The 14721-nt window shown below is 36.4% G+C and overlaps 1 protein-coding gene across 1 annotated transcript in view; it reads left to right on the forward strand.

Annotated features, from left to right (window-relative positions):
* The window catches only part of Uggt2 (UDP-glucose glycoprotein glucosyltransferase 2), a gene marked incomplete at both ends in the record, with an annotated part of 229519 nt that overhangs the window by 173465 nt on the left and 41333 nt on the right, over positions 1 to 14721 (forward strand). The window contains 3 exons of the mRNA XM_023715197.1: positions 5052 to 5176; positions 5876 to 5971; positions 9798 to 9923. Of these exons, the coding sequence (XP_023570965.1) occupies positions 5052 to 5176; positions 5876 to 5971; positions 9798 to 9923 (347 nt within the window). The remainder of the gene's footprint in view (positions 1 to 5051; positions 5177 to 5875; positions 5972 to 9797; positions 9924 to 14721) is intronic.

Consider the following 14721-nt stretch of genomic DNA (forward strand, 5'->3'; position numbering starts at 1 on the left):
GAAAAAGAAAAAATACATGTTTATACAAGATAGTCAAGATAGTTTTACAACTAGCTTCTCTTAGTTCCTTGAAAAGAATGCTTTGTGCAAATATAGTTTAGACAAGATATTACACCTATGTCTTGTACTCTGATTAACTAATATGAAGACAACCATACATAATGTGTCAACTATTGTTACTGTCTTAACCTGTTTTGAAATTTGAAATGTATTAACTATTGTTACAACTAATGTATTAACTACTGTAACTGTCCTACTAACTTGTTTCATTGTTTATTTATCCTTTTTCTTTTTAAAATAAAACAAAAACAACTAAATAGTATATAAATGTTGTCAGTGTTACTGGCTTCATACATTGTATTTAACAGCTATATGTGACTAATGACTACCATAGCAGTCAGTGCAGATGTAGAATATTTAAGCCATTGCATGAAGGTTTGTTGGAAAGCTCTTCTTTAGACTCTGTGCAGAGATGGAGAAAACTAGGCAAGGTAAGATTTATCCAATTGACTGCTACTACTATTCCTTAATGTGTATTCTGTATAGTTCCTAAAAGCACTAGTTATCTTTATTTCCAAATTTTCTAAAATCTCTATAAACCTTGTTGCAATAAATCTATTTTGAAGCTGAGAGAAAAAGTTAATTAACTGCTTTGCATCAAACAGTTTTCATGAAGCTCGAATTCAAATGCAGTTCTTCATCTCTCCATATGTTTCAGTATCTTGATTTGCTTATGTTTAAATAGAAATAATAATCACAATAATAAAACCTCAGGCAGAATTAAACAGATTAAATGTAATAATACATATTTTGTGACTGGTATAAAAATGAGTAGTTAAGGGTTGTGTACCCCTAAGAAATGTACCTAACATGCACTTGAACCTGGATTTGATCCCTAGCACTACAAACACATACAAGAAGCTTGGTGTGGTAACACAAACATACAATCCCTGCTAGTTGGGATTTTAAGGCAAGAATATTACAAGATTGAGGCCAACCTGGAACAATTAGGAAGAGCCTGTTCTGAAATTAAGAAAAAATAAATAAAGCTGGAAATATAGCTCATCAAGAAGCCTTGGGTTCTATCCTTCGACCACTCCATAAAAGAACAATAAAAACAACAAAAGCAAGAGCAGTTAATAATGGTAACAGTGTGCCAATGGTTAATGGATTATAATCATAAATTGTGTTCCTTTTCATAGGATTTAGATTACCAAGAGTTAAAATGTCACAAACCAAAAGAATGAGATTATAGTCTATATATATTTTTATATTTCACAATTTACAGAAATGATTATATTAAATGTCTTCAACCTGTTTTCTATTGCTGAGACACAATATAAGACACTCACACAATAAAGGAGAAAGGTTTCTTTTGGCTCCCAGCTTGTAGAATTTTCATTCCATAGACAGGTAGCTCCAATGCAGCAGAGTGTGGCATGTGACAGTTCCTCATGATTTGGCAGACAGGATGCAGAAAGGAGTTAAAATGGTCCCAGGTGATGGTTCTGGGTGATGCTTCCAATGACCCACTTCTTCCACTAGATCTCATCTCTTAACACCTATAAATTCAACAGTGGACTAATCCACTGGTTATTAAAACTCCAATCACCTCGCCAAATCTCCACCTATGATCACATGAAGTTTGGGGAGGGTGTATCAGTCAATGTTTTACTAGAAAAACATACATAACACAAGATGCACAAATGTATAAGAATTTATAAGATTGGCTTACAATGGTCAGCCACAAAATTGGGTGAGGAAGCTGCAGGGGGTGCCTGAAAACTGGGGAATGAAAGTTTCTGTCTAATATCTGGAACTCACTGCAGTGTCCCATGCAAGTCCCTATCAGGAGGACTACTGCAACAGAAGACTCATGAATCTATGCAAGAAGGCTGAAGGATCTGAGATGGAAGCTGAAGAGTCTAATTCCTAGAAGCCAGGACATAACATTCAAGTTGAAGGCTGGAGCAAATCCATCCTTCCTCAATTCCCCTTCCTACTGTCCAGTAGACAGCAGCCCTGGCCTGAGTCCTCTACATCATAGGGTATAAAATTGTACAGGTAGCTTAAGTAAGTTTCTAAATTTCTCAAGTTGACAACAGTCAGTCAACCATTAGTAGGGGACATCTAGATATAAACTATAATATCCAATATCCTCCTTTCATTCTCACAACAGACAAGGAAATTCAATGATTAGAGAGATTAAACCATCTTTATCTGACTTATAGTTTATAAATATTATTGGGTACTTGTGAAGCCTAGTTGCATTTCTAAATGCTGAATGGAATACTAATAATAAACTTTTAGGCAGTATGATAAACAAATAAAGAGTTTACATTTTTGCCTAAATAAGTAAGGCTCAGTCTTCAACCACTTACTACATGTATGTGATTTGACAATTCATTGGAATGTGTCAAATTTAGGATTCCTGCTTTTCAATTGTAGTGAGAAAAGTAAATTGAAATACTTTAATAAAATTTAAAATTTTTCTTTTATCAACCAAAATAAATTCATTTTACAAATGTCTTCTATGTAAAGGCAAAAAAAATTATATCATGTTATTTTTTTTAGTTGTAAGAAATTTATTTTTTTTATTTTTTTTCAAAGTTTTATTGATAAACAGATAGCAATGAGACAGTTTCAAATCAAATCGGAAGTACAGTTTCAACAAATAATACACTGCATATATTCTTCTTAGTGGTTAATTGCTGTACAAGATGCGGACTTGAGATCCTATTTACAAACACCATTAGAACAAATCATTCTATTCATTAACAGAATGCAACTATATATCTATCCCAACCATTTTGAATACACAGATAGAAAATGGACATTCATCGGTATACCCCATTTTTTCTAAGTTCTGTTATTGAATATTATAGGTGTGTAAACTCAGCAAAATATTCTAAAAGAGTCCAGTAGCCCATAATAGCATTGGGTCTTCTGTTTAACTGGCAATGTCAGAAATTATTGACCTGAGTCCCCCACAGCTCAACATAATAAGCTTCTCTTCTGGAGGGTTAACAACCTAAGTTTGCAGACCAAAATTAGGGAAAAAGGAGTGCTGCAAGGAAAGCCAACATTTTGGCCCTAGCCTTCCAAGGTCAATTAAGACTCAGGACATATGAGAACTTGTACTGTAACGTCATGTAACTCGGTAGTGTCCCAATTTTCTGATTAAGGAGATTATGGGGGCAAAGAAGAAAGTTATCGATGATGTAGAGTGTGCCTAAGGAGAGTCACATGGAGAAAGAAAACATTCTCTCAGGCTTTCACAAAGAGCACAGTGGCCAAGCAATGGCCGTGACTCATCCACATGGCTGACACTGACAAAGGTTCTACAATCTGAGGTACAGGATCTCAGGATAAATCCTGAGGGGATTTCACTGACCTTATCAGACCCAAAAGGTACAACTCTTGTTGGATAAGTCCTGCTTTACCTTGGTCTTAACCATCCAGCAGAAAAATATAAAAACGAGATATAAGAAGTAAAGCCATGGTGTTATGTTGAGCTGTAGGGGACTCAGGTCAACAATTTCTGACATCGCCAGTCAAGCAGAAGACCCAATACTATTATGGGCTACTGGACTCTTTTAGAATATTTTTCTGGGTTTACACACCTATAATATTCAAATAACAGAACTTAACCAAAAAAAAAAAACATACACAGATGAATGTCCATTTTGTATCTGTGTATTCAAAGCGGTTAGGATAGATATATAGTTATATTCTCTTAGTGAACAGAGGGATTTGTTCTAATGGTGTTTGCAAATAGGATATCAAGCCCACATCTTCTACAGCAGTTAACCACTAGGAAGAATGTATGCAATGTGTTAATTATTGAAACTGTTCTACCAATTTGATTTGAAACTGTCTCATTGCTATTTGTTTACCAATAAAATTATGGGAAAAAAATCAATTCCTGACATTGCCAGTGAAGTGAAAGACCCAATACTATTATGGACTACTGGACTCTTTTAGAATATTTTGCTGAGTTAACACACCTATAATATTCTAACAATGGAACTTAACAAAAAAAGGGGATACAGATGAATATCCATTTTGTATCTGTGTATTCAACATGATTAGGATAGATATATAGTTACATAGATATATAGTTTATAGATATATAGTTACATTCTCTTAATGAATAGAGGGATTTGTTCTAATGGTGTTTGTAAATAGGATATCAAGTCTGTATCTTCTACAGCAGTTAACCACTAGGAAACACATATCTCACAGGGATAAGCACATAAACTCTCTATATGTTTTGCATCATAAAGATCTATAATAAAATAGCTTAAATTTTTTTTAAAAATTCTAGATCATTAGATACAATGAGTTCAATATAAAACTTGTTGGGTCTTACCTTTCTAGATCAGGTCTTACATCAAGGTAGCAATTTGGGATTTTGTGCATGGTGTCTCTTTAAGATTTAATGTTTCAGGGGCCGGGGAGATGGCTCAGTGGAATAAGCACTTCCCTGGCATGCACAAGGGCCTGAGTTCTATCCCCGGTTCAGCAAAAAAAAAAAAAAAGATTTAATGTTTCAACTACAGTTTTTCTCTGCTACTTTATGATTTATATATTTTTAAACTGCAATTTACAGCTGAACATAGAAAATTGAATTTAAAAGATTTATATGCTATACATACTTTCATAAATATCTGGAAGCACGATTTTTTTTCTTTTTTTGTGGTACTGGGGATTGAACTCAGGACCCTATGCTGCCAGACAAGCACTTATTCTACTCAGCTATCTCCCCAGCCTGGGAAGCATGATTTTAAAGTAAAACTTTATAAGAGAAATAATTTCCTACTTTCTTATTTTATCATTTTGATTTTGATGTTTATGTAAGTGATATTTGTAATATCAGAATGAGAAAATATTTTTTTGTTTTCTGATGAATTTAGTAAATGGTGGGATTAATCTCTGTCATCTCTAATCATTTTTTTGCTTTGATAACGTGTATCTATTTGATGAGAAAATAGTTTTATTAAACTGCTATATTTTAGATGATATGTAAAATAATATATTTGCATTTTAAGTTTTTAGGACCTTTAAATGAAGATTTCTATGTAGAAGATTTTTACTTGCTGGAAAAGATAACATTAAGCAATTTAGCAGAGAAAATTAAAGGCATTGTTGAAAATATAAAAATTAACTCAGAACAGTAAGTAAATCATGAGTGTAATTCATTTTGGGATTTGAAATTTTGTGTGTGATATTTGTTTTTAAGATTTAATGTTTCCACTATGTAAACTGGTGCATAGTTGATACCTGCAGATACTATGAAGCAAACAGTAGAAGTCCGTTAACTTGTCGCTGTAGATGTGTCTTACTCTTTCTCTTAGTTCCTTACCTATGCAGCCCCAATCCCTCTACCTGACAGGAATCATTTTTATGAAGGTTGTGTGTGTGATTCTCATTTGTATTGATACTTTTGCTACACAGTATGAATACCTATGATCAGTGTTTATTGTGTTGAATACCTTGACATTTTTAGAGAAATGCTATTATACTTCAGTTCAGTGGTGGCCAACCTGTAGCACAAACCTGTGGCCCCAGAGGGCATGCAGAGCCCTCTTTACCAACACGAGAGCCAGACTGACCCAGTATTGTCCTAAGAGACAAATATTGGCACTTCAGGTTTAATTGTCCTGTTGGCACTGTGATAAATAATTGGGCTTTGGGTTGCAGTTTGGGCACTCACTTTTAAAAGGTTTGCCATCACTGCTGTAGGTTTTCTTTATACTGTTTCATAAGAGCTTTTAGCTATATACACATACACAGATCTCTCCTTCAGCATTAATTATAGTATGAAACTTTTCTTTCTGAAAATCTCATGTATTGTTTTATCTTGTTTATCTAGCATGAGTGACATTGTTATGAAAGCTGATGCCCTTATTTCCTCTTGGCCTAAGCGTACATCTCGGTATAATGTCACATTTCTCAAAGAGAACCACAGGTAATGATATAATGGTTTCCATTCAATTTTTTTCTGTCAATGCATGCTAAGTTCAATTTATTATTATTATAACTTTTTTGTATTTTAGGGAAAGGTCTGCAGGGTGTTCAGGGTCTCACTACTAGATTGGACTCATAGTGATCCGCCTGTTTACAGCCTCTCAAGAGCTGGGATTACAAGTGCACACCACTATGCCCAGTCTAAAGCTCAGTATTGTTTCTATTTCTTTTCATGAATAGTAAAATTTTAAATGGAATTACAGGTTCTTTGTTTGAGAATAAAAGGAAAAGCACAATTGTCTTTTTTCTCTATTCTGAAGGATATCTGAATCTCTATGCTACCATATTTTCTTCCCTTGAGAATAATGTGTAAATTTTGTGCTTTTCAAACATTTTTGCCAAAAGTGAAAAGCAGTCTTAATCTGTCATCCCATCATCATTGGAACTCCGTGACAAATGCAAGTTGTGTAAGAGTATACAGTGCAAACCATCTTGAAGGAAGCTTTGCACGCTGCTGCAGTAATGACCTTCCTGTCTGCCATGAGCTTACCATGAACTTGGCGCTAAGTTTACCAGCTTGCAGAATTCCAGAGTTCATGAAATGACAACAAACTTAATATTCAGGCAGAATGTTACTATTTTTAGAATAAAGAGGACAATGGAATTTCTCCCAGGATCCTTCATAAAAACGAGTTTTCCACTGTTGTGGCCTATTTGAAATACATTTAGAGTATCTAAAAGAGTTGATAACTTTTCCATACTTCAAGCAGTTCTTTACTGTTTCTGTTTCCCTAACCTAAGCTTTAATAATTATTGGCTGTCATTATACTTGACATTATCCCTTCGGGCTAATGTCATGAAATATATCAATAATTTCTTAGCAAGTGAGTATAAATTTATGACCTGAAATACAAAGTGGAGGTAGAGTTAGCATCTTGTTAATGTTGAATGAAAAATATGTTCTACTTCCATTCTGAAGGTAGTCAAAGTAATACCTATAAGTAGGCTCAGAATTCTACTCAGAACGTTATTTTCAATCTCTACAAGCACTAATAAAATCAGATGATGAGGGCTATGGAATTCTGACTTATATAGCCTCACACAGTTAGTACTGATTGGGTGAGAAACTTAACAGGATTTTGAATGATGGCTATTAGTAAGCATGTGTTACGGTATCTAGAGGAACAGAATCAATAGAAAAAATATATAATTGGACAAGGAGATTTGTTAGGTAAAGATGGGAAAATCTACAGTGACTATCTGTTTAATCAGAGTTGGAAAAATCCAGCAGCTTTTCAACAAAGAAGATGGAAGCCACAGAACTAAGAGATGAAGGTTGCAACACCAGTCCAAGATCAGACTTAGCTCACTGGAGGGTTGCTGGTTCCTCAGCATTGGAAGACTGAAGAAATTGAAGACATGAAGACAGATGCCCCAAGAGACTGTGGCAGAGTATGGACCCATTGAGGAACACAGGAGCTCCTCAAAACAGGGGCTCTTCCTTTCCTTTGTGTTCTATCCAGGATATAAACCTATTGGTTGGTGCCACCCTAGGCTGGGACTCCTCTCTCAGTTTGTATGCCTCCATTTCATCATCCACAGACACATCCAGAACTGTGCTTTACTAATCCTCTATGTGTTTTTTAATTAATTCAAGTTCACATATCATGATTAAGGGTCACAGACTGTAATTTGTAAAATTTGTGCAGGATAACTAAAGCAACAATTGTAGTGATTCATATTAATATTCTACGGAGTTTATAACTTTTTTCTACTAACAATTATCTACCATCCATTATCTGACTCTGCTATTGTTATATTTAACATCATTAAATCATATGAGCTACATGTAAAAGAAAATTTCTTTCAGTTGAAATGGTTTTATTAGCTTTATTTAATTGCTGAACAAATTCTTCACATTGCAAAAAGTTGTACCAAAAAAAACTAATATTCCTGTAAATTAAATGTGTAGCTCTCCATTTTGTAAGTTTTCACTTCTAGAATATATAAAATATACAGTTCATTTGTCCTATCTCAGTTACTTCACTCGTTGCTGACAAATACCCACCACCCAAAATGAAGGAAGGAAAGGTATTTAGCTCACAGTTACTGGAGGTTTCAGTCCACACTTGGCTGGCTCCAAGGCAGACTGACACATGGCAAAGGACAACAAATCATGGTGGTAGAAGACAGCAAAACAGCAAGAGCAAAAGGGGTAATAACAGCAAAAATGGCAACAGAGAGGAAGTCTGTCTCTTTTAAATTGCATTCAGGCTAAATGCCCCAGGCTGGGTATAGTACTCACACCCATAATCATTCCAGCAGCACTTACACCCATCATCCCAGACTTGCTCATGAGTTATCTCAAACCTTAGAAGTCCCTGCTGCATGAGGCTTTGGGGTAACAACTAGATACAAACCATAACACCTATATCTCAAGAAAATAATTCAGTATATGAGTATTTCCTACTGAGCTTTTCTTATAACATTTTCCCATTCCCTTTTAAAGATTAGCCCATCTTTTAGTTTAGAACTTGTACCAGTGACAAGTGGAAAGCACCAAGGGAAGGAGGTGAGGAGAGGAAGTCTGGGATGGAAATAAACTGGGATAAGCCAGACATAGAGGTACCTATCTGTAGTATAGTACTGTGGGAGGCTAAGGCAGGAAGAGCACAAGCTTGAGTCCCATCTAAGCATTCAGTGACTTAGCAAGATCTTACTTCAGGGTAAAAAATAATTCTTTTTTTTTTTTAATTTTTTTTAAGTTTTATTTATTTATTTATTTATTTGTGTGTGTGTGTGTGTGTGTGTGTGTGGCCAGCTCAGCCCACCAGGGGGTGGGGCTGGCTGGCATGTGGTGCTGGGGGATTGAACCGCGGTCTCTGTGCTTTGCTAAGCTTGTTCTAAGTAGGTGCTTTAGACTACTGAGCCATCTCACCAGCCCCTAAAAAATAATTCTTAAAGTGCCAGGGATGTAATTCATTGTGTGAGGCCTTGGCCAAATCTCCACTACCATAAAAATAAATCACTTACCAGCCAATTATTTAATGCAAGATGACCAAAAGTTGCATTTCTATAAGATAACAGGAAGTATAAAAATAATTTTATCAGGTTTGTTCAATATAGGAATCCACTGGTTGATGCCTGCCTAAGTATCTTAGTATGTAAACAAGTACTCCGATTTACACTCACAGTAAGTTGTTAAGTGGTTAATAAAACCTTAAGTATACTTTTTATTTCCCTTTTCTAATAAGTTGATTTTATGAAACAAACATAATAAAAAATACTGAATAGTTAATTTTATTATTCTCAAATCTGTGCGAATGTGTTCAACTAACTCATAAGCATCTTGGCTGTGTTTTTGTTGTTTTATTTCGTTTTGTTTTGTTTTTCAGGCAGGGTTTCACTATGCAGATCAGGCCAGCTATGAAATCACTAGGTAGCCCCAGTTGGCCTCGAACTCATAGCCGTCCTCCTGCCTCAGCTTCCCAAATGCTAGGATTTGAGGCATGCACCACTACTTCCAACAGCTTTATATTTTTATCTTATATTGCCCGTGTAGATTTTGAGGGCTTAAAATTTAATACATACTATTCTTTGAAAGATTTTTAACCACACCCTTATACATTTTTTTTTTAGTTCTTTGCAGTTTTATAGCCCATTGAATATGGACTTTCAAATTTGCATTTTGTTATATCAAGTAACAAGGATTTTTAATCTCATGACAAAGAACAGTTTGTGAGACTATATGAAGTTCTGAAGATTGCAACTAATAAAATGTTTGTATAAACCTAACCTGTCATAATGCTTGTGTTCTATTTTTCTAGCATTATAAAGATAAAGCCTCAAGAGAATGATGTGGTCTTTGATGTCATTGCTATTGTTGACCCCTTGACAAGAGAAGCACAGAAGATGGCACAGTTACTAGCTGTAAGATATTTTTACTGTGAAATGTACCTTTTCATTTCTATTTTAAATATAGTCAAGTATTTGTGTTCTTAGTTCTGTTTATTATCCAGCTGCTTAATGGGTGATCTTTTTTTAGCATAGAAAATAAAATAAGGGCTGGGGAGATAGCACGGTTGTCTAAGCACCTGTCTGGCAAGCTCAAGGACCTGGGTTTGATCCCTGGTACCACATGCCTTGCTGGCCCCGGAACCCTGGGTACTACACTGGCCCTAAAATCAGGTATGGTGGTGCACACCTGTAATCCCAGTGCTGGAGAGGCTGAGACAGGAGGATCACTATGAGCCCAAGCTGCGTAGCGACATCCTTTGCCGAATGAATGAATGAATGAATGAATGAATGAAAGAGCTGTGCCCAAGACATTAATAGTATTGAGGTATTACTGTGGACTGAATTATATGCCACATGACATTCGTATTTCACCAGATGAATTATTCTTCAATTAACTTCATGCCCTAGCTCTCTATATGTAGAGGTAGGGCCTCCTCTAGGAGATAAAGTTAAATAAGGTCATAAGTGGGGTGTTTTATTTGGCCAGGGTACACACCGATAATTCTAGCACTTCGGAAGCTGAGACAGAAGATCACAAATTCAAGCCCAGCCTGAGCAACATAGTGAGCTAGAGAGACACTATCTTCACTATTCAATCCCCAGTGCCAAAAACACAAACACACAAAAAAAAAACAAGGATCATGGTTCTTTTGGCTTGGTGTCCTCATGGCCTCATAAAAAGAGAGAGATACCCTTTCCCAAACACATAAAGAGGTCATGTAAACAGAGGGACTTGAAGGCTGCAGACCAAGAAGAGAGCTGTCATGTGAAACCAAATCAAATAGAAATATAATCATAGATTTGCCAACTTCCTAAGCACATGAAAATAGGGTTTGTTTGTGGTCTTTTGTTTAAGCCACTGAATCTGGTATTTTGTTTCAGCAGCCTGAGTAAACCCAGGCAGGTGTCTTCACTGTGTTGTGAAGGATATGCTTTGGACAAGCTGATACTTGAGCCTGCTTAGGTAAAGCTTACAGTATAACTAATATTATTTAAACAGGCAAAGGGGAGGGAAGGGAGAACATAGATTTTACTCTGTAGATTAAAAAAAAAAATAGAAAACACCGTACCTTCCAAGATGAAGTCTCTGCCATCTCACACTCCAAGTGTAAACTCTCCATAGCTGCTAACAGCCCTCCGTGGTATGAGTGGTTGAGTCACTGTCAGTCAAGTTTTTCAGGCATCCTCATGCACTGCCTTCTGTCTGGTGGTCTGAGATCACTGGCCCACCTCGTGACAGCTCTGATGTGATCTCTGTATTACCGCAGACAGGAGAGAACAAGACCTAAGTTGTACACAGTCAGTCTGTCTTTCCTCATGGATGAGAATGCAGACAGTCATCTCATACTTGATGACAAGGGAGGTTATAAACTGTGATCACAAGCCTTACTTATAGTTGAAATTTCATTTTTATACCTCACCCCCCACCCCATGACACTTGGGATTGAAGCCACAGAAGGCTTAAGTTTAATTCTTCTTAATTGATGTTTTATTTTGTTAGACAGTCTCACTAAGTTGCCCAGGTGGACCTTGAACTTGGAATTCTGCTTCAGTCTCCAGAGTAACTGATTAGAGGGATGTGCCCATGGTACCCAGTGTAAAGCTGAAAATTCGTTTACTAAGAAAATAAGCAGATGTTATGAGATAGCCATATATCCCCTAAAGGAATATGTAGACATTGAGTGCCTTATTATTTTACTAAGAATTATAAAGGCTCAACTTTTAATGTACCTTTCAGTAAATTCGAATATGTGAGTTATATTAGAAGGCTATATAAACTAGTAGTGATGTTCAAAGTTTGAGTGATATTACTGATAATACCAGTTAGATATTACTCAACTTTTTTAAAAGACATTTTTAAAATATATTCTCAGAAGTGATACTGTCCTTCGACAGTTGATGTCAAGAACAGAAACAGGAAAAGGTACTTAGATAATAAATCTGATTAATAATGTAGGTGACCAAGCTAGGTAATGTTGATATATTCTATGAAAACTTTAATTTTCTCAGAAATTTATACTATGTGGGCCAGGGAGATAACTCAGTAGAATAAGTGCTTGCCTGGCAAGCATAGGGTCCTGAGATCAATCCCCAGTACTGCAAGAAAGAAAGAAAGAAAGAAAGAAAGAAAGAAAGAAAGAAAGAAAGAAAGAAAGAAAGAAAGAAAGATTTATACTATGAAATCACATTGAGAAAAGAGATTATAAAGATCTGTACATATATTAATGTAGACACACAATTTTGGAAAAAGGTCACTATCAGCCATCTTTTCAAGTTTATAAGCCCAGCAAACCTCAACATATGGCTAATTCCCCATTCTTTTACCATTTGTATACCTTCAAATTTGTACTTCTTGAAATACATTATTCAGATTATTCTTTAGAAAAGAGCAAAAATAAAAAAATTAGAAAAGAGCAATAATCTATAAAGGAGTGAAGCAAATGTGCAAATTCCATTTTAATGGAGAATCATTCAGGGTCAGTGAAGACATTGAGACTTTATGTAAATGTATAATTAAGGAATCAGAAGTATGTAATTAGACAGACATAAACGTGTGGTTTTACTCTAGTTTATGGATAATAATTACATGTTTTGTTTCTGTACCTTCTATGTTCCAAGTATCAATCATATCAGTGTTTTGGAGGTGTTTTGTTTTGTTTGTGTTTTGCTTCTCCCTTTACATGTATCCTTTCTTGTCTGTTAGCTTTTCAATCTTCAGTGATTTGTTGCCTAATGTGGAAATGCAGCTATAAAAATTAATATTTTTTCTCTTATTTCTTACTAATTTCAAGAAAATAGAATACATCTGTAGACAAGAAGTTCCTAGATCTTTTAAAATATACATTAAAGTTTCAAGAGCCGAGGCACAGGATGAGTGAAACCCTCTTCCACCCGCTTGGGACCCTCCCACTACTCCACAGGGCCCCACCCACCCACCATACCCACCAAGTAAGAATTTCTGCCACGTTCTGGGGACCCCCAGATCCAATCCTAGTCCAGGACCTGGTGAATGTGTGGGAGAGCTTCAGACCACCCTGTGCCGGCGGGACCCGCCAGTCACAGCCCAGGAGCAACATGGGTGAGACCCTCTTCCACCCCCTTGTGACGCCACCACTCCTCAACATTCCACCACCCCGCCCGCCCAGTGAGAATTTCTGCCGCATTCGGGGGACCGTCAGATCCAACCCTAGCCCAGGCATGGTGAGAGAGCTTCCTCTCCCGCCTACTCCACCTTGTCCCCTCCAAACTCAGCTCAGGCCTGGCATACAGGCCTGAGGTGAAACCCTGCAGCTGCAATCCCTGCAAAGAGAGTAGGGGACAAAGTCACCCAGCTAGTCCAGGAGCAGAATATCTTGCCAGAGGGGCACAATAAGATCACTTTCAAGAGCAGCAGCAGGAACGAGTGGAGCACAGCAGCCAGACCCAAGCCAGGCACAGCTGGATAAATCCAAACTTTGTAGATCTGCACCTGAATTTCAGTAGGTGCTAAGATTATAACTGCACCAAACCTCTACAACAAAAGTCAGAAGACAGTGCTACACAAAATGACAACAAGAAGAAGGAAAATGCAATCTCAGACCCCAAGCCCACACATAACAAGTGCAGAGGACACTAACAAAGAACAAATTGGGAATCATACAGCTGAAATCAGTGAATAAACAACTTTTGAAATAAAGAAACAACTGCAGAAAGGTATAGAGGAACTCAAATTGGAAATGAAAAAAGAAATCCCTGATTTAATAGCATCTGCAGTAAAGAATCAACTGCAGAATCATATGGAAAAAACCCAATGCCCACACAGAACAAGAGCAGAGGACACTTGCTCAGCTAAAATATATGAATTAATAGCGTCGATTGTAAATAAGCAACAGTAGAAAGTTATAGAGGAACTCGGAGCAAAATTCTTTTCTATTACCTCAGCTCAAATGTATGAATTAATAGTGTCCATAGTAAATTAGTAAGTAAGCAAAAGCAGAAAATTATGGAGGAAATCAGAGCAGAATTCTTTTCTAAAATAAAAAAAAGAATTCTCTGAACTCATAGCATCTGAAGTAAAGAATCAACTATAGAAACAGAGAAGAAACCCAATCTGAAGAAAACACAGCAGTAAAAGAATTAATACCTGCTTCTAAAGAAGACATTCATTAAAAAATATATAGGAGATTAGAAAAATAACAGATTCCTTGAATGAGCAATAAAAGAAAGAAATAGACCGCATGAAGCAGAGTCAAAGACATATACAGGAACTTAAAATCTCAATCACAAGCTTGCCAAACCATTTAAGTGAAAGTGAAGAGTTTCAGATCTTGAAGATGCTGGTGCAGCTAGTAAAAAGGTAAGAAAAGATCTCTTAAAAACATCTAGGATGCAGGAAAAGATTCATCACTTGCAAGACGATGCAAAGATGAACAATGTGAGACTAATAGGTATGAATGAGAAAGGAGTCAATCCAAAGGACATGGAAAAACTGTGGGCAGAAGTAATAGCAGAAAACTTCCCAAATATGAGGAAACAATCTGACATTCAGGTAACCAAAGGATACAGAACACCAAGTAACCTCAACCCAATGAAAAACACACCGAGACATATAATACTCAAGATCTCAGAAACTCAGCTCAATAATAGTATACTGAAAGCTGCTAGACAAAAGAAGCAGATCACATTCAAAGGAAAACCCATCAGAATTATGGCCGACTTCTCTTCACAAACCATGAAGGCAAGAAGAGCATGGAG

Source organism: Octodon degus, unplaced genomic scaffold, assembly GCF_000260255.1.
Source record: "Octodon degus isolate 3935 unplaced genomic scaffold, OctDeg1.0 scaffold00039, whole genome shotgun sequence".
NCBI lineage: Eukaryota > Metazoa > Chordata > Mammalia > Rodentia > Octodontidae > Octodon > Octodon degus.